Source organism: Meles meles, chromosome 18 (genome assembly GCF_922984935.1).
Source record: "Meles meles chromosome 18, mMelMel3.1 paternal haplotype, whole genome shotgun sequence".
NCBI lineage: Eukaryota > Metazoa > Chordata > Mammalia > Carnivora > Mustelidae > Meles > Meles meles.
In genome coordinates this window covers 21,378,651-21,396,847 of record NC_060083.1, presented here as the reverse complement: position 1 = coordinate 21,396,847, position 18,197 = coordinate 21,378,651, and the positions used below count along the sequence as shown (strand labels likewise).

At 53.1% G+C, this 18,197-nt stretch overlaps 1 protein-coding gene across 7 annotated transcripts in view; it reads right to left on the bottom strand.

Annotated features, from left to right (window-relative positions):
* KSR1 (kinase suppressor of ras 1) overlaps positions 1-18,197 on the bottom strand; it is a 155,119-nt gene that overhangs the window by 38,440 nt on the left and 98,482 nt on the right. For all 7 annotated transcript variants that reach the window (XM_045986491.1, XM_045986485.1, XM_045986486.1 and 4 more), the window contains 2 exons: positions 6,796-6,943; positions 2,544-3,003 (listed from right to left, as the gene is read on the bottom strand). In XM_045986491.1, coding sequence (XP_045842447.1) covers positions 2,544-3,003; positions 6,796-6,943 — 608 coding nt within the window. The remainder of the gene's footprint in view (positions 1-2,543; positions 3,004-6,795; positions 6,944-18,197) is intronic.

Below are 18,197 nucleotides of genomic sequence, written 5' to 3'. Positions count from 1 at the left end.
TGAGTATAAGGACGGTTCCTCAATGGAAAGGGCTAGAAGTTCCCGCCACGGGCACTGGGACTACCCCTGTGCCGCGTGCTTCCTATATCAGCTCGTCCAAGCCCCACCAGCCGTGCCGACTGGTAGGCTTCACTTTGCTTCGCCACTGAGCAAACAGCTTCACAATCTCCCGAGGTCACACGCCCACAAGTGGGGACACCCTGCCCAGAGACCTGCGGGGAGGGGGAGGAGTGCTCAGGGTCCAGGCAGGAGAAGGGGATGTGGCTGGAGCAGGAGGATGAGGAGAACAGTTCTGAGAACAGTGAGGGGGTCCTCAAGGAGGGCCAGGTGGGGACACGCCCCAAGCAAGCCTCCCCAGGGGGGTGCCGCTATCCCAGCGACAAAGAAAACAAGGGGAGCCCCAGACCACCTGGTCCGCCCTCTGGGCTCACTGAGAGCAGCAAGACAGCCCGAGTGTCCGTGTCAGTGCTAGCTCAAGTGGCTCTGTGTGGACCCAACTCAGAATCCCAGGGTGAGGCCCAGCTCACCAGCTGTGGGAGCTGAGGAAGTGGGGTCACTTGCCTGAGGCTCTGTTCTCCGCTCAGAGCCCAGAATGAGACCACAGCCCTTCTGACGCCCTTCTCAGGGGAAAACGAGAAACAGACACACTGGCTTTACTCACTGAGATGCCCTCTGATGACCCATGTCCATGTGTCCTCACAGTAGTTACCCTGTGCTCTCTGGGACAGGAGGAACCAGAAAGGGGAGGAAGGCTGCAGTCCCTTCTGGAGGGTCGGGGAAGATGACCAGGCCCCAGCAGGACAGGCTGTGAGGAGGGGCACGGCACGTCATAGCACAGACTTGTGCTCTCTCTCCTTGGGTGACATATACTCAAAACCATCAGAGATGTCCAGCGCCCATCCCATAAGGGACCCAGGACAGCCTGTACTGGGACACGGGGAGCAAGCCTACCCAAGACCAGAAAAGGAGAGCCCGTGTCAGGAGAAAAGCCAAGTCCCCAACCCTTAGGGGTACAAGAAGGTAGGAGGCCCCCAGAGAGGACTCCCCGCTTCCCCTCTGCCCTGCCCACGAGAGTACACTGGTGAGGGCAATTCTTAAAACAGCAGAACCAACAGTGACCTGAAGGTCTGTCAGGAGGGGAGGAGATAGTTAAACTACAGATGCAATGATATGAAGAAGTTAAAAAAGTGAGGTAGTTTGAATAATTATAGGTATATACGAAATTGATAATCCTTGCTCTGCAAGGGGAACAGAGTGACTGAGGAAAAATGGTGGGGAAACTGCACATTGTCGGCCCCTCCAAGCTACAAAAGCTGTGAAGCTTCTGCGTCTTGGACCATGTCACCATAGTACCTGTTTAAGTACCTATGTTAAGAATGTTTTTTATGGGGGTGCCTGGGTGGTTCAGTGGGTTAAAGCCTCTGCCTTCAGCTCAGGTCATGATCCCAGGGTCCTGGGATCGAGCCCCGCATCGGGCTCTCTGCTTAGCGGGGAGTCTGCTTCCCCCCACCCCGCTCTCTGCCTGCCTCTCCGCCTACTTGTGATCTCTGTCAAACAAATAAATAAAATCTTTAAAAAAAAAAAAAAAGAATGTTTTTTATATATAAAAGAGTAAGATATTTTAAGATGTAAGGACATGAAGTTCTTAGATATCAAGGTAAGAGGAAAAAAGCAGGTTGGGGCGCCTGGGTGGCTCAGTCGGTTGGGCGTCCAACTCTTGGTTTCAGCTCAGGTCATGATTTCAGGATCGTGAGATCGAGCCCCACGTCAGACTCTGTGCTCAGTAAGGAGTCTGCTGGGGATTCTCTCCCTCTCCCTTTGGCCCTCCCCTAGCTTGTGTTTGTGTGCCATCTCTCTCTCAAATAAATGACTAAATCTTCAGAGGAAAAGAGACAGGTTCTAGAACAGAGTACATGGTATTTGACAATCATCAGACGTTCCAGCCAGATATTCTAGTTCTCCCCATCTGGGTACACAGGAAAATGACATTTCTTGGTTCCTTTGTTTGGGTGGAGCCGTGCATGATGAGTGGAACTTGCAGGAAAGAACATGTGATTACCAGCGTGTAACAGCTGAAATTCTTTTTTCCTCTGCCCTTGTGGAATGTTCCAGACAATGTTCCACAAAGTGGCTATTCTGTCAGCCTGGGACCTGGAGTGAGGCCCACCCACAGTGGACAAGTTGCATGAACAAGAAATCAATTTTTGTTGTTTTAAGACCCAGAGAGCTAGGGGTTGTTACTGCAGCATAACCCAGTTTATCCTGACTGATGCATGGTACCAGTCCATGTGTGTGTGCGCGCATGCGCGCACGTGCCCACAGAAAGAACCTAACAGGCAGGATTCAGCCCAAACCGCTAAAGAAGCCTGGAGTGTGGTCTGAAACATTGAGGCACTGTTCACTTCGCACACTTCTAGGTTGACTGATTTTTTTTTTTTTTGGTCCTTTGAAAATAAAGCCCACACTCCCTTTATGATGAGAAAACCGTGGACAGAACTTTCATGGGGCAGCACACTGAGCACCAGCCTGGCGGGAACACTCACCTCATCGGGGAGACCTCATCGATGCGGTTCCCCAGCTGAGACTCGTGGGACTTGCTCCGGGTGAGTGTGGGGAAGCTGGGCAGCAGCTGAAAGACCTTGCGGCTGGGCGGCGGCGGCGTCCGCGGCGGCTTCAGTTTGGTGTGCCTTCGCAGCTGGGGTGTGGTTGGGGGGGTGATGAAGCTGTGCAGGGCCCGGGGGGTCAGCCGGCCGCTGGTGTGCAGGAGGACACAGGTGTCTGAGAGGCCCTCACAGGAGCCCGGGACTGGGGAGTCCGAGGTGGGCAAAGCGGACACAGACACGGAGCGTGGGCCCTGTGCGCTGCCGCCCATTCTGCCCAGCGGGGCGCCCCCTGGGGGCCAGGGCAGGCCGGCTGGCAAGACGGTGTCCGCAGAAGGCCCTGAGCCGCTTTCCCGCCGGGCATCCAATGAACTCCAGCCTGAGTCCTCTTTGTGCTCCCCTCCTGTGGGCCAAGAAGTCGAGTCACGGAGGGTCAGAGCTAGAGGGACTTACTAGCTAGCGGTGAGGTGGCCAGGGCCCCAAGACGGTAACACCTTGCCCAGGGCTGCCACGGCCCCTTTATGGCAGGCTTCCACCCCCAGCCTCTATACGGGCCTCTCGTGCGCACACATCACCTCCCATGTCATCTGTGACTCTGAGGCCATGGGCTCAGATACTACTGTCCCCATTTTATAGGAGACAGAATGGCTCATCCAGAGTTCTTGCTGGCAGGTCTGTGGGGAGCAAGCCGGGGAACCCAACCCCAAAACGGGTGACCTCAGAGAGGGAAGCACTAATTGATCTTGAAGAGGCAGGAAGGGGACGCTGGGGTGCTCAAAGGGGATAACTCCGTATCGAGAAAATTCAAACACCGGGAAAGGGGGCGTAGTAACCTTTCCCGTAGCCCCAGGAATTTGCTAGGAAAGAGATCCATTTCGAAGACGATCAACAGCCAATTCCTTCAGAGAGGAGCCTGGAACTTTCGGCTGCCCACACAGTGGACCCCTGAGATCCTGAGGCTCTGGGCAGTTCCAACTCAACGGCTCAGTCTGTCCATTCATTCAAGCTTATGCTGGAGGCCAAGTGTGTCAGGCCATCCACTGTGCTCAAAAGTCCAAAGAAGGGGACAGCAGTGTGCTGAGACAGAGACACCCAGGCCCTGAGGGAGCACGGAGGAGGGGGACCCTAACTACCTTGGAGGCCGGGGGCTTCCTAGAGGAGGCAGCACCTGGCCTGAGCTGCCTGGAGAAGAAGGTGAAGCAGGGACACGAGGCAGAGGGAACAGCACATGCAAAGACACGGAGCACACGGCACCTTCTGGTGACGACGACGAGTTCCTCGTGCCTGGAGAGGTCAGGACGAGCCAGAGAGATGCAAGAGGCCTCCTTAGGAGGGTCTCGGAGGCCTCACAAAGGACTTTAGGTTGAAGCTTAAAAAGGATGGGGAAATACCAAAGGTCAGGGGGCAAGGAGAAAGGAGCCCATCTACAGGGACCCCTTGGTGCGAAAGGAAAAGACACCTCCTTCCTTATTTCACCAGTGAGGGAAAGTGCGTGAAGGCAGGTGTTGACTCAAGACAAAACGGACTTCCGCAGTGGAGTTATTCCACTTCGTGCTTTCTCCCCTGTCTCATTCAGTCTTCCCAGCACGTCAGGGAGGCCACGAACGCTGACGAGGTCAAGCGGCCAAGCAGCTGAGGTGGGACGGGAATGGTGCCCTCGGTCCCGATCGCGGCACTAGGCCTCCTTCCCCAAGGCTGTCCATCCTGAACGGCCCATAAATACGGCCCGGTCTGCCGAGCTACAGAGCTCTCCATCCTCAGAGGTGCTCCGGCCCAGCCCAGACAGCCATTTATCAGGGACAGTGGAGAGACACTGGCCCTCACAATGCTCAGGGGCTCTCTGCACATGTCCTCCCTCCTTGAGGACCCTTCTCCCTATCTCACTGCCTCGGACTTTCTCCTCAGGAATCAGCTCCACGGAGGGAGTGACTCAGTCCATGTTTGCTCTTGTAGAACCTGCAGCCACAACTGTGACTTAGAGACTGGCCTCCGGGAGGCTCTGGCCTGGCTCCTGCTGAGGGCATGGAAGAGCGAGTTCCACCTTCCCCGTGCAAGTGTGCGCCCCAAGGAAACGAGTCCCAGGCTCTTCCCATTGCCCACTGGAAATCTGTTGCTCTGAGCCGCCCAGGGACGGCACCTGGGTCTTGACGCACAGGCCAACACCAGCTAACAGGCAGTGGCTCTCGAGAAAGACGGGAGTCCCTCAGTAGGAAGGGCTGGGTCATGACGAGAGACGTGTGCTATGGAAGAGGGACATGAAACTTCAGCAGAGATCATCCTCTTGGTTCACCAGCCATCGGTGAACCATTCCTCGCTTGCCTTTCTGAAGACCAGGGGCCACAAAAGGCAAATGTGTTCAACATTTTCCATGACCCCGCAAGCCTAATTCTGAAAAGAGCTCTACTATATGCCAGGCTCTGGTCAAAGCGCTTGACCTTCGCTCATTTCATCCTCACAACAACACGATGAGAGAATGCTATTAACCTCTACTGTACAGATGAGGAAACTGAGGCACAGTGGGGGTTAAGTCACAGACGAAGGTCCCATGGGAGTGTTGGGCCCAGGCACATGGATTCCATGGTCCATCTTTAACCACCACTAGACCGCCCTCACCCAGGCCTGTTCGTTGCAATAAAGACTTTGACCAAGTGATCTAAGAGGCAAGGCAATGGCAGTACCCAGCCAGTCCCCAGAAGGCCCCTGCTGGGCAGACTCATTTGGGTGGAGTGTGGCCAGGACCCTCTTGTGGACACAGGGTCCACAAGCTAAGATCAGATGAGAAGGATGTGGAAAAGACCCTATCTTCCCCCAGAAGCCTCCTCCAGGGCAGAGCAGAAAAGCTCCCTCTGAGGAAGAAACCCAGCTCTGGGGCACACCCGGTATGGGACACCATGCCTCTGATGCTTTAGCCACAAGAGGCACTCCCCACCACCACTGAGAAAGATGTTGTCATACATAGGCCAAGTGCCTGGTTTCATAAATTAGCGCTTAATGAGTTGGCGATCCCCCTAGCTTGGCACCCAGGATGGGCCGTCTCCTCCCAACACAAACAGGTCACCACCCTTTGGAGTGCGGGCTCCTTCACAGTTCTTTTACCACTCAGCCTTAAGGAGAGAAGGCCGACAAGTTACCCACCCTGGTCCCAGCTTGGGTGGCAAGTATTTCTGAATTTCCCCAGTGTGGAAACAAGCCAGCCGCCCACAGAGACTGGGGCTGGAGTCCCAGCTCTGCCACCCAGTGCTGTGTGTCCCGGGCGAAGCCCTTCCCCGAATCTGGGCTCAGTCCCCTCTATAAAATGTGGGCATGAGAATGCGGATGAGGTCCCTCAAATGATTATTCTCGGGCCCCTGCTGGGAGGCCTGGCCTGTCGAGGTCTTCGGAACTGAGTGGAGCGCTCCACACAGGGCTCTGCGTTCAGAGGAGAACTTGGGACAATGGGGTCCAAGAAAAAAAAAAAATCAAGCCCAATCCTCTCTGGGGGGGGAAATATCAAACAGAATATAAAGTTCAGTAGCTTCCTTAAGCCTCAGGCAGCCAGAAATAAGACAGGTGGCTCAGATCATTAAAAAATAGGACTAATTCCTTTCATCAGGCTCACTGTAAAGTCTTCTCGGTGTGGTGGGAACCTGAGATCACGACATTTAAAGTTTCCAAGGCAAGATTTAAAAAGCCTGGAAATAATTCCCAAGGAACTCCTTGTAAAGCCAGGATGACACACTTTGCCTGGGGCAGCCATGTATACACTCACAGCCGAAACATCACACAATTTCTCTCATCGGAGACAGGAGAAGGTAGGGAGCAGACTGGGGTGAGGTGAGCCCGGGTGGGGAGGGAGCTAGAATGCAGGGAGCTGAGGGAGGGTTCAGAGCCCCACACACATGTTCAAAAGGGGAAATCACACAGGACCCACCCAGTGGATCGGACTAAGGTCTCCGATGATAGTAAATGCTTCCCTAGGTCCTTCCTAGCCAGAGCAGTAGGGAGGCAAAGCCTCGATCTCAGCACAGACCAATCACACACACTCTGGCCTTTCCAAGCTGCCCCAGAAACCCGGGGTCACACTCGCCCCACCCCCATCAGTGGCCCCAGGGAATCAGGACAGGCCTGGAGAGGGCAGGCTGATATTCCAGACTGGGTGGAGGGACAGGGAGCTGACCGGGTTGGCCTCCGCACGGGGGAGGCCGGTCCTACCTACCCAGACCTGTCACTTTCCGCAGGCAGGCAAGGGCATACTGCAGACGGCCACATTCCTCGGCACTGGCCCCGTAGCGCCGAAGCGTCTCCTTCACCTTGACCTCGTTCATGTCCAGCAGGGCATCCAGCGTGAGCTCACTGAGGATCTCCTGAGGGAGCACAAAAGGGACAGACGGAGGGCTGGTGAGCACTCAGGCCGGCCCTGGTGCCCTCCTCAGCCTCTCTGTGGCCTGGGCTGGGCTCCCCCGCTGAGTGGCAGGGACCAGGTGCCGACAGGCCGGCCTGCGGACCAGAAGCCACCACTTGCGAGAGGACACAGGCAGCCAGCTCTCGCCCCCACCCCCAGCGCTCCCAGAGACAGCAGCTGAGCTTGGACGCCAGAGCTCCAGGGCTGGGGTGGGGGAAGGACAGAAAAAACAGCCAAGTTACGATGAGGGCACGTTGCCTGCTTGTTTCTTTTTATGCCTCTGCACAGGAAAATGACGAATCACGACAACTTTTGAGAATGACAAGAAACTTCAGATAAAGACGGCCCTTTGCAATTCTGCTGTATCTGAATTAGACAAGATAGATTCCAAATAAAACTGGCTTAAGGAGAGAAGGATTAAAAAGAATGAACCCTCACCAAGCACAGTCCAGGACCTTACGACCTCGCTTTATTTAATACCCAGTCAAAACACTTCCAGGGTTCAAAGCAGCAGAGAGGAAGGGAGAGACGGAGGTGTGACAAGGACTCTATGTGACTCCAAGGATGGAGGCGCCACATGAGAAAGGACGCAGGGGGCCTCCGGGACACAGTGGCCCCTGGCTGACCTGCAAGGGAAAGGGAGCCTCAGACCTACAGCCAGAAGGGACTGGCTTCTGCCAGCAACCTGAACGCACCTAGACGCGGCTTCTTCCCAAAGCTTCCAGATAAAAGGCCAGCCTTGCTGACACCTTAAATTCTTGGGCCCAATGAGATCCTACACTGGGAAGCTAGCTGAGCTGGCCTGAGCTCCTCTATCCCCTTCTCCACCTACAGAACTGTGAGCTAAGAAATGAGGATGTTTAAGTTGCTGTGTTTGTGGTTATTTGTTACACAGCAACAGAAAACTACTATAGAGAGGGAATATTCGAATCGAGGCCTGACTTCAAAGCTTGTGCTCTTTCTTCTCTCATCAAGGAGGAAGGAAACCCTTCCAGCTCTGACCGCTCTGAGGCATGTGGGAGACCCTGGCTGGAGCAGACACATGGAAAGATGGCATGCGTCTCTGTCCTCCAGTGGCTGACATTTTAAAAAAAAACAAAAAAGTCATTGCAAAGCAATATAATATGGCTTAGCGCCATAAAGAAATGTCCAAGAGCTACCTGATGGGTGGCAGGGAAGGGAGGGAGGGTGGGATTAGGGACCAGGACTTTTCTTCTTCTTTTTCAGCCCCTTTCTAGATTTTCTAGATACTCTATGTCAGGGAAGGCCACACATCCCACCTCAAATGATTCACATAAAGCTTGTAGTTCCTCAGAATCTAAGCTCATTTTCATTGATGTCAGCAAGCGTGTGATTTTCTTCTACAAGAGGTATTGTCCATTCACGCTGCTGTAAATCGTAGACTCAGGCATCGACACTGAAGCTGACGGAGATACTGGCTCTGAGTCCTTAGAGCAATACAGTCTGGGGGGTTTTGTAATGCTGGTGGTGGGGGCCCCCCCGCTAGGGCCTGGGGTCTGGCCATATTTCACCCCCCACCCCCTGCCGTGTCTTGTCTGTATATTCTTCGATCTCCAGGACTGCGGACAAGAATCTCCTAGCTGTTTAGAGCATTCACACTGAAATCTGGAGAAACAGACACGAAGTATGCACCAAACAGCTCATCATTGACTGGACAAGCCCTTGGTTGTCAGAAATTCTTCCAGATGATAAACAAGAACATCACAGGAAACCGCTGGTAACAGCACAGACAGGAGGCTGGTCAGATAAACGTCCCCAGCAAGCAGCTTTGTTTAATCCATGTGGTTCCCTTTATTGGCCTCTGAGGCACTCTTCATCAAAATGCAGTTTTGACATCTTTTCCCTTCCCTCTACTGTGAAAACCAATTTGGTGATATTGTCCCGAACCAATGGTGGTGAGGTTGACCTGCACAGAACGACCCACCACCCTGCCCTGGAGTGTCCTCATGCTCACCAAATGTGAGCCCCCCCACCCCCCACGACTCAGCAGTTCTCCAGAACAGAGATTCAGAAACAAGCCTAGAAACCCAATCCCCAATCTAATTATCATGCAAATAGGGATTTTCGTCCTTCCACTCGGTCTTTCTATTCCTCTCCTCCCCACCCACACCAAGTTTCCACTTCTCAAACATAATAAGTTCGTTTATTATGACAAACCACCTGCCAGGCCAACGTGCCCCGTGCCCTGCATACTCTCGCAGCTCAACACAATTCAGCCAAGGACGGGTGCTGAGGCGCACTCAGGGACCTCCGGCAGGGCAATCTAAGGAACTCCAGTCCCACCTGTGTGGGATCCCAAGCTCCTTCAATTATATTCCCCGCCCCCCCCCCCCCCCCCCCCCCCCGCCATTCCTCAACTGGTCAAAGGCTTGGGAGGCAATAGCTACCCTGAGGGGAAACAGCTTTTTTCAAAGTAAATTAAAGGAATTAATTTCTATCTGCTTTCTGGAAAAAAAGTAAAACCCCAACTACACTATGAAATGGAAATTCTTTGTTCTTTATTGAAGTAAAGTAACCCCCTAGGAAAGAGAAAGAATACATTCAAATCCAGTCCCTTAAAAAAAAAAAAAAGGAAGAAAAAAGGTACTCCCTTCAAGTTTCGAATTAGTGGAAAGTTTCTCCCACTGCCAGGAGGCTTCACGGATCAGCCCACGGCGCAGGAAGGAAGCAGCAGAGGCCACCTTCCTTCTCCTCCGCTCTCTTTATGCTCCATTTTCAACCAGGGGTCAGCGAGACGAAACTGGGGGGCAGGTGGAGGGACTGGGACAGAAGAGCCAATCCAGGGTCCCACTTAGAGTTGGAGCTGCTCCTCCCTCTCCCAGGACAGGCCTCGCTTCTCGAGGTGTGAACAGCGCACGTCCATCTATGAAATGAGAGTGCTAGCACACGGTCATGGTCCATCTATGAAATGAGAGTGCTAGCACACGGTCATGGTCGGCATTTCTGAGTGCTCCTTCCATCCCCTAACCCCACCCCCTGCTACAGGGTTGGATCACTGCAGTGGGGAGAGGGACCATTCCACTCTACCTAAAAGCCGCAGTCAAAAAGGCTATCTACAGGTCAGCCAGTTACCTGAAAGAGTAAGGTTTCAAACACACAAACCTCAGGGCGGGGCCGTGGGCAGTGAGACCAGTGAGGATGTGGCCCTCTCATCTGTCTTTGGTTGGAGACAAAAGTAGTAAAGACACTTCTTCACCGCACAAGAAAGCCAACAGCAGCCAGGACAATGCTAATCAGAAACCCACCCTCTGCCTTTGCTGGGGTCTGAGGGGAGGCAATAGGAAGGTCGCCAGATCTCGCTATAAGGAAATCTGGGGGCGCCTGGGTGGCTCAGTGGATTAGGTGTCTGGCTCTTGATTTTGGTTCAGGTCTTGATCTCAGGGGTTGTGAGTCCAAGCCCTGCTTTGGGCTCAGTGCTGGGTGTGGAGTGGGCTTAAGACTCTCTTCCTCCCTCTGCCCCTCCCCCTCACTGCTCTCTCCTCCTCTTTAAAGAAAAGAAATTGAAAATAATGGGGGAAAAAAATCTGGATCTTTATCTTAAAATAGCTAATTTGGGGCACCCGGGTGGCTCAGTCAGTTAAACGTCTGACTTTAATTCAGCTCAGGTCATGATCTTGGGGTCCTAGGATCGAGCCCCACATTGGGCTCTCTGCTCAGCGGTGAGTCTCCCTCTCCCTCTTCCCTTGCTCGTGTTCAATCTCTCTCTCTCTCAAATAAATAAGTAAATCAAATTTTAAAACAATAAATAAATCTTAAAATAATCTTGAAATAAACAAAACAGCTGATGTTCAAATGGTAGCAACCAATGCAAAGCTGTGCAGACCAACGACCACACCCGTGAGTCCCACAGACCCCTGAGCCAGGAGACCCTATGAGAAGAATGCGACACCTTCCCAGGTTCTTTCTTTCTTTTTAATATTTTATTTATTTGACAGAGAGAAATCACAACTAGGCAGAGAGGCAGGCAGAGAGAGAGGAGGAAGCAGGCTCCCCGCGGAGCAGAGAGCCCGATGTGGGGCTCGATCCCAGGACTCTGAGATCATGACCTGAGCCGAAGGCAGAGGCTTTAACCCACTGAGCCACCCAGGCGCCCCGGTTACGTGTGTCTTAATAGCTATTCTGGTTTACCTTGCTCTTCTGCTCAGTCCGCTTGCAGGGTTTTATGTAGCACAGTCTGGCTTGTGTGTTGACCTGCTATTGACCTCCTGGAAATCAAGTGAGGGTCGGAAGGCCATCCTCTGTCCTGAGTGTATTCTAGCCTCACCTGGCCTTGTCTTCATCTGCCCTTTCAGGGCACACGTGGGAGTAGCTTGGGATTTGCCATGTAAATGGACTCATTCAGGAACATGTTTAAGATTTTATTTTTTTTTTAAGATTTTATTTTATTATTTATTTGACAGAGAGAGATACAAGTAGGCAGAGAGGCAGGCAGAGAGAGTGAGAGGGAAGCAGGCTCCCTGCCGAGCAGAGAGCCTGATGCGGGACTCGATCCCAGGACCCTGAGATCATGACCTGAGCTGAAGGCAGCGGCTTAAACCACTGAGCCACCCAGGCGCCCCACATGTTTAAGATTTTAAAGCAATAAACATGTCAGAATTTAACAGCCTTCAAAGATAGTAGGATACTGGAATTTTTTTTTAAGATTTTATTTATTTATTTGGGAGAGAGAGAATGAGCGTGGGCATGAGCAGGGGGAGAGGCAGAAGGAGAGGGAGAAGCAGGCTTCCCGCTGAGCAGAGAGCCTGATGCCCGGCTCGATCCCAGAACCCCAGGAGGCAGACGCTTAACCAACTGAGCCACCCAGGTGCCCCCAAGTACTGGAATTTTTATGATAAAGATGATAGGAGGTGAGTGTTACCGTCTACCAGGCCTAGGGCTAACTGCTTTACATTTCCCTCCCAGGAAGGTAGTACTATTACTCTCCACATTTTACAGATAAGAGAATTGAGGCATAGCAAGGTTCACTTAAATTGCCCTTGTTGAGGCAACTGGACAGGAGGTAGAGGTGGAATTTGAACTCAGGTCTGTCAGGCTCGAAGCCCAAGCCCTTGACCATCCCTCATACTGTCTCTGGCTCGCATTCCTGAGATGACTCCATAGTGACTTTCTGTTATCTGAGCCCTTTCTCACTCTCTGCTAGTGAGTGTGTGGATGACATGAGCCCAGTCAGCGCTGTGTCTGCTGAGGTGTGCAGGGCTCGGGGAGAAATCCAGTAGTCTTTGGCTGTTGTTTGTTGGAAGGGGTGGTCTTCTGCTCCTCCCATCTCCCAGAGCTGACATCACCTCAGCCCCGTGGCAGTCCCATCCCAAACTTTAACTTCCTCCGCCCAGATAAAATGAGAGCGGTGAAGATGTTATAATGAGGAATGTCGTAGGTAATTGAATGACCATCACAGATCCCTTATGAAAAGAGGTGTGGATGGCGTGGTCCAGCTGCCCCCCCTCCCCCAACTGCAGACTCCCCTCCTTCTGAGGCATCTGAGGAGTGACTCCAGCAAAACTGACTGTTTCACGAGGGCTCGGTTTTAATCTATTGACTTAACATCGTACTGTCCCCTCCGGGGGTGGGGGTAGGAGGAGACTACCTCACGGTTGGAACTGTTTGGTTCTGTAGCTGCTCGTTCTCCTTGCTTCAAGGGGAGACTACAGATGTGTCAGTAGTTCAGGAATTGACACCTGCAGTGGGACATTTGCCTTTCCAGGCTCCCCCCACGCCCTGTCCCGGTCTGCCTGTCAACTATCAGAGCCCAGCCTTTCCCACAATCGAGGTTGTGGAGAAGGGAGATGGGGACAGATGTTTACCGGTCGCTTATAGCACGTCAGCTGCTGGACAGATACTATATCGTTTTTGTCTTTACAGCCATTGTGAGTCCCCCCCCCACCCCCACCCACCCACTCCCCCCCCCCCCCCCCCCCGCACCTCCAATCCCACCGCCTCATTTGCAACAGGAAATAAAGGCTCAGAGACATTGTGTCAGTTGCTCATGGTTCCTGAACTGGTAGGTCCCTTAGCTTAGCGTGGGGGTGAGATTTGAACTTGGATCTGTCTGAATCTAATCCCTGTGATCTGCTGGGCCCTCTCTCCTTAATAGGGTGGCATGTTTCCTACACAGAGAGGTTGGAGGGGACCAGACAGCACCAGCAGCCCTAAGCTGGCTGATGAAGGCTCCTCCTGGGTCTAGCCGCCCTGGCGAGTGCCGCCCCTCTCTAGCCCCTGTCTGTCTGACCCACCCTGGGGGGCTGCAGGGAAGCTGGAGATGAACTGTCAGAGGGGCGGGCTCTTGTTCTCAGCAGGTCCGGGGTTCCCCTCTGCCTGAGAGAAGGTGAAGGGGCAGAGCTCAGGAGTGGGGAGATAGCTGGGATGGGAGCTGCATGGGGCCTGAGGTGGCTTTGCGGAGCCGGTCAGCTCTTCAGTTTCCTGCATGCCGACCACTCCCTGGACAAGCAATCAGGAAAGTCTTGTCTTTATAGTCAAACTGCTAATAAAACAGCTCTAGAATCTGCTCCTTCCTCTACACCCACGTTGTCACTAATGAAATTACCTTTTGTTCTCATCACTTGCTGAATGGCGGTGGCTTTTTTTTTTTTTTAAGATTTTATTTATTTATTTGACAGAGAGAGAGCACAAGTAGGCAGAGAGGCAGGCAGAGAGAGAGGAGGAAGCAGGCTCCCTGCTGAGCAGAGAGCCCGATGCGGGGCTCGATCCCAGGACCCTGAGATCGTGACCTGAGCCGAAGGCAAAGGCTTAACCCACTGAGCCACCCAGGCGCCCTGGCGGTGGCTTTTTAATTGATTTCCCTGCTTCTCTGGTTTCTCTACACGCATTTCAATCTGTCCTCCACATGGTTTCCAGAATGATGATGGCTCAAAAATGCAAATCTGATCAGGTGTTTTCCTTTGCTTCCCTCTCCATGCTGTGAGACCGAGTGTAGATGCTTCAGTGTGACCTTCCAGGACCTTCCAGAACCTTCCTGGATCTGCATGTGTGGGCCCTGACCCCTGGGTGACTTTGCTCTCCTGCTCTTTCCCATTCTCTCTACTCTTCAGCTACTGGCCATATGTATATATTTAAGTTTCTGCCAGGGGCGCCTGGGTGGTTCAGCTGGTTAAGCATCCGACTCTTGATTTGGGTTCAGGTCATGGTCTCAGGGTGGTGAGATTGAGCCCTGCCATCAGGCTTGGCACTAGGCGTGGAGCCTGCTTAGAATTCTCTCTCCAGCCCCCACTCCCTCTCTCTATCAAACAAAACAAAACAAACTTGTCATTACTCTGGTTTTGTTCACACTGTGCCCCCACCCGAAGTGCCGGACCTCACAGCTCACCCCAGCCTATTGCTGCCTTCCCAGGACTGTAGCAGCACACCCCACAATTAGACCCAGTCTCCTTGGGATCCCACAGCAAGTACTTAAACCTCCGTTGTGGCAGAGGTGACATGCTCCGCGGAACATCAGCTGTTCCCTGGCTGGTGGGTCCGAGAAGCCCCTATCATAGTCCTAGTCAGAGGTTTCACGTGACTGTGGATGAGACAATATACTTAAAATGCAGAGCACTGTGCCTGGCATGTAGGAATATCCAATTTAAAAATCAGTCCAGGGTTATGGTAAAAACAGTCTTGGAATACAAAAATGACTTTCAATTTTATAGATCATAGACCTACGTAAACAAAGATTAAACTATAAAACTTAACAGACCATGGTGGGGGGCCATCTTTGTGAATGTGGGCTTGGCAAAAATTGCTTAGGAAATGAATAGCACAAGCCGAAAAAGAAAAAGAAAAAACAAAACAGGCAAATTGGACTTCACGAAAACATAGCTGCTCTTTGAAATTTGGAAGGACTTTTGGAGGGATGCCTCTGGATAGCATGTGGTCCCAAGAAGACTGAAGGGATACTCTTTCCTTTTGCAGGTTTTCTGAAAGCCAATGGGAAGCCTTGGCTTAGAAACATTAAATTAAATAAAAGGTTTAGAAAGAGGTTTGAGATAGCGTGGGTGTAATTAGCGTTAGCAGAAAGGACCGCTCTCCTTTGTAAGTAACAGAAAATGTGACTTCAACAAATAGGCCATTAGGTTTCTTCTGTAGTGAGAAGTTGGGGGTTAAATGGCTTATGTGTTGACAGCAGCCGAACAAGAGCCGCTGTCTCTGATTCTCTGGATCATTCTGGGCAATCAGATCTTTAAAGCAGGAAGGAGGTGGTGGACAGCCCCAGAGCCTGCCCCCCTTGTGAGAAAAGCAGACTCTTCCCAGCAATCCAGTGGATGGGTCCTTGCGTCCCACTGACCGGAACTGTCACACATAGAGCTACACCACAGCCATGCTGGGGACCCCCCCACCCATCCCATGGGAGTCTAGGCTGTGTGGTGTGAAGTCAGCGTAGACAAACACTGACTCAAACTGGTTCATCACTGGGCACGGTGACAAAACAAAATCAGCCTGGGAGTGAGGAGCCAGTCAGAGATGGACACTAGGTAGGTCATGAGCAACGCCGAGGCAGAGGCCGTCATCATTTGGGGGCGTTTGCTATCGCATCATTTGACCTCTGTCAGCTGATTGACAGTTGTGGCATTCACTTGCTCTTGACCCCTGCTCCCTCTGTAGCCCTTTCTCCTTGTCTGTGGTTGCTAGGCAAACAGTCCTCCTGGAAAAGAAAACCTTTTGTATGCCTGGCACACGGCCCAGTATCCTACACACGGTGCTCTCAGATCAGAATTTGAAGTGCCTCCTCCTCTCCCATCCCATCCTTCTAGAAGCTTCCAGGTGACAAGGTCTTTAGGATAGTTAAGGGGGTGGTCCCGTCAGCTGGATTTCACCTTTGCATTAGGTTGTGCCCTCTGCTTTTTTTTTCCTAGGCCCCCATGTAGTAATTCACACCCATGTCTTCTCCAGTATTACTAATGTCAGGACATCTCTGGGATTACCTTTTGCACTTGACAGGTTACAGACCAAGCCGCGCTCTGGGCCTGGTGAGCTTCAGGCAGGCAGATGGCGCCCCACCTTCCCAGGTTCTGATTAGCAACTTCTAAAGCTTCATTTCTGTAGGCAAATGGGGAAGGAAAGCAGCACTGCGGCAGACACCCTGGGCACCACGGCCGGGGTGTCCTTGCCTTCTCAGTGAGGTGTCCCATGCCGGCCCTGGGACCCCACCATGAAGACAAAGTGCCTGGGCTTTTCAATGCCTACAAGTGATCTCAGACCTGAAGCTAGTTCAGTCAAGATGGGGAAGTGCCTGAGAGGTAGGGTTTGCAAGCATGCTGGAAACAGGGGAACCCATATACAAAGAAAAGGCAGTCCCCCTCCCCCCCAGCTCTCAGCAGGACCTCCAGCTAGATGACAGTCTGGCTGGGTGAGTGGCTGGGCAGGCCTGCTATCTCCTCCAATCTCGGCCCTGTGAAGCTCAGCACCCTCGACCTCACACACGAATGTCATCTGCCACCCACAGTGACAGGCCTGGCTGAGGTCAAGTTAGAAAAGTTCTTTCAGGCCACCTGTAACTTCTCCAGAGCATCTCCACATGGAAGGCACATTAGGGAATGAGCCCCACCAGCTGCTGCAGGTAACCTCACACACCTGCCGACAAGCAGGCAGGCGAAGCTGCTCTGAAGCCCCCCTTAAGCCCAAGAGGCCCCATGGTCCCAGGAGGGCCACCCGAGAGGGGGTGAAGACTGAGAGTCCATATTGCTTCAAGGAGAATTCCTGCCCCGCCCATCCCAGCTTCTGTCAAAAAAAAGAAACCGTGAACTAGAAACCAAGAAGGGAAGACAGGGCTGCCCGGGCAATGCAGGGGACCCCAAGCCCCAGTTCCAGCAAGGTTCTGGTTCACACCTGAACACAGCAGTGGGGTGGCGAGAACCGGGGACAGAACCAAAAACTCTGGAGAACACTGGCTCCCGGCCAGTTCCTTCAGGTCCTAGTTTATGTCCTCCAGTAGGTGACAGGGGGCTATTCTTCCTGATGACCATTAGACAGGAGGGTTGGTAGAGGGCTGAGGTCACTCCGGGTCTATGGTTACTCACCTGCTGGTTCTGTTCTCTAGAGCAGGAGGCCGGGATGGGCCAGGCCAAACACAGCTATACCCTCCCCTCAGCAACTGGCTGCAGGTCATGTCAGAGGCCAGGCTAAGGATCAGATGGCATCCTGGGACTTACCAGCAGCCACGGGGCTGCCTGGCATCTATACTTAGAAACCTGTGCCGGTGGACACGGAGAACCATCCACACTTGCCATGGTCAGTCAGGAAGGGGGATGCCAGGGGCTCCAACACCTGTGCGTGGGCCACGTACAAAAACCCAGGCAGAATTCCAGTGAAGGCTGGGGTTAAAGAAAGGCTAAGAGGCAAACCCACACCTTGTGTTTCTAGTTAGCCTTCTGGTCCCAGAGCGCGGGACATGTCTGTGCTTCTAGCTCTCCAGGTCCGTTTGCAGAACCCAGATTTCTTGGGTGCAGGCTGTTCCCCCACCCCCTACTTCCGTGGCTGCGGGTTAATGAGAGGGCCGGAATAATTCACCACAGATGCTCCCCTGGGACTGGTCACACCAGAGAGGCCAGAGGTGGACCCCCAGAGCCCTGTGGATGGGGACACAGACCGCTACACTCCTCTGAGGGCAGGGGGGCAGCTGGGGAAAGAGAGGGGAAGAGCAAGGTTGCTGTTCTGGCAGCCCAGGTGGGGAGCCTGCATGCCTACAGCTGGGAAGGCCACACCTGCCAGATGTTCCTCCCTGCCCTCTGTCCATGGCTGGGGCTGAGGGGCAGGGACAGTGAGACTTGGGGGACAACAGTTGGAAATTCTGGGAGGTGGGGCTGAGGCAGTGAGGGCCTGGACTGGGCAGCCTTCCAGGGTTTCCATGGCAATCAACAGACAACTTTGTCCACAGGGTATTGGCTCGGTCTATAACCAGTCCTGGGCTCAGTCTCCTCCTATCTCGGTGCTGGGAAATAAGACATACCCACTCCCCGGAGAAGCCAGCCACATTGTGGAAGGCTTCTCTCCACCACCTCCAGCCCGACAACATAGTAAAGAAAGAGCCAGACCTGCTCACTGGAACCCCCATGACCTTGGGCCAGTCCCTACCCCTCTCTTGGGCTCTGGTCTCATCATTTGTAAAATGAGTGGGTTTGGCTGAATTAGATTGGTGGCTGTCAACCCTGGCTACACCCTGGTATCACTGGCGGGGTTGGGGGAGAGGCGTGGGGGGGGGGGGG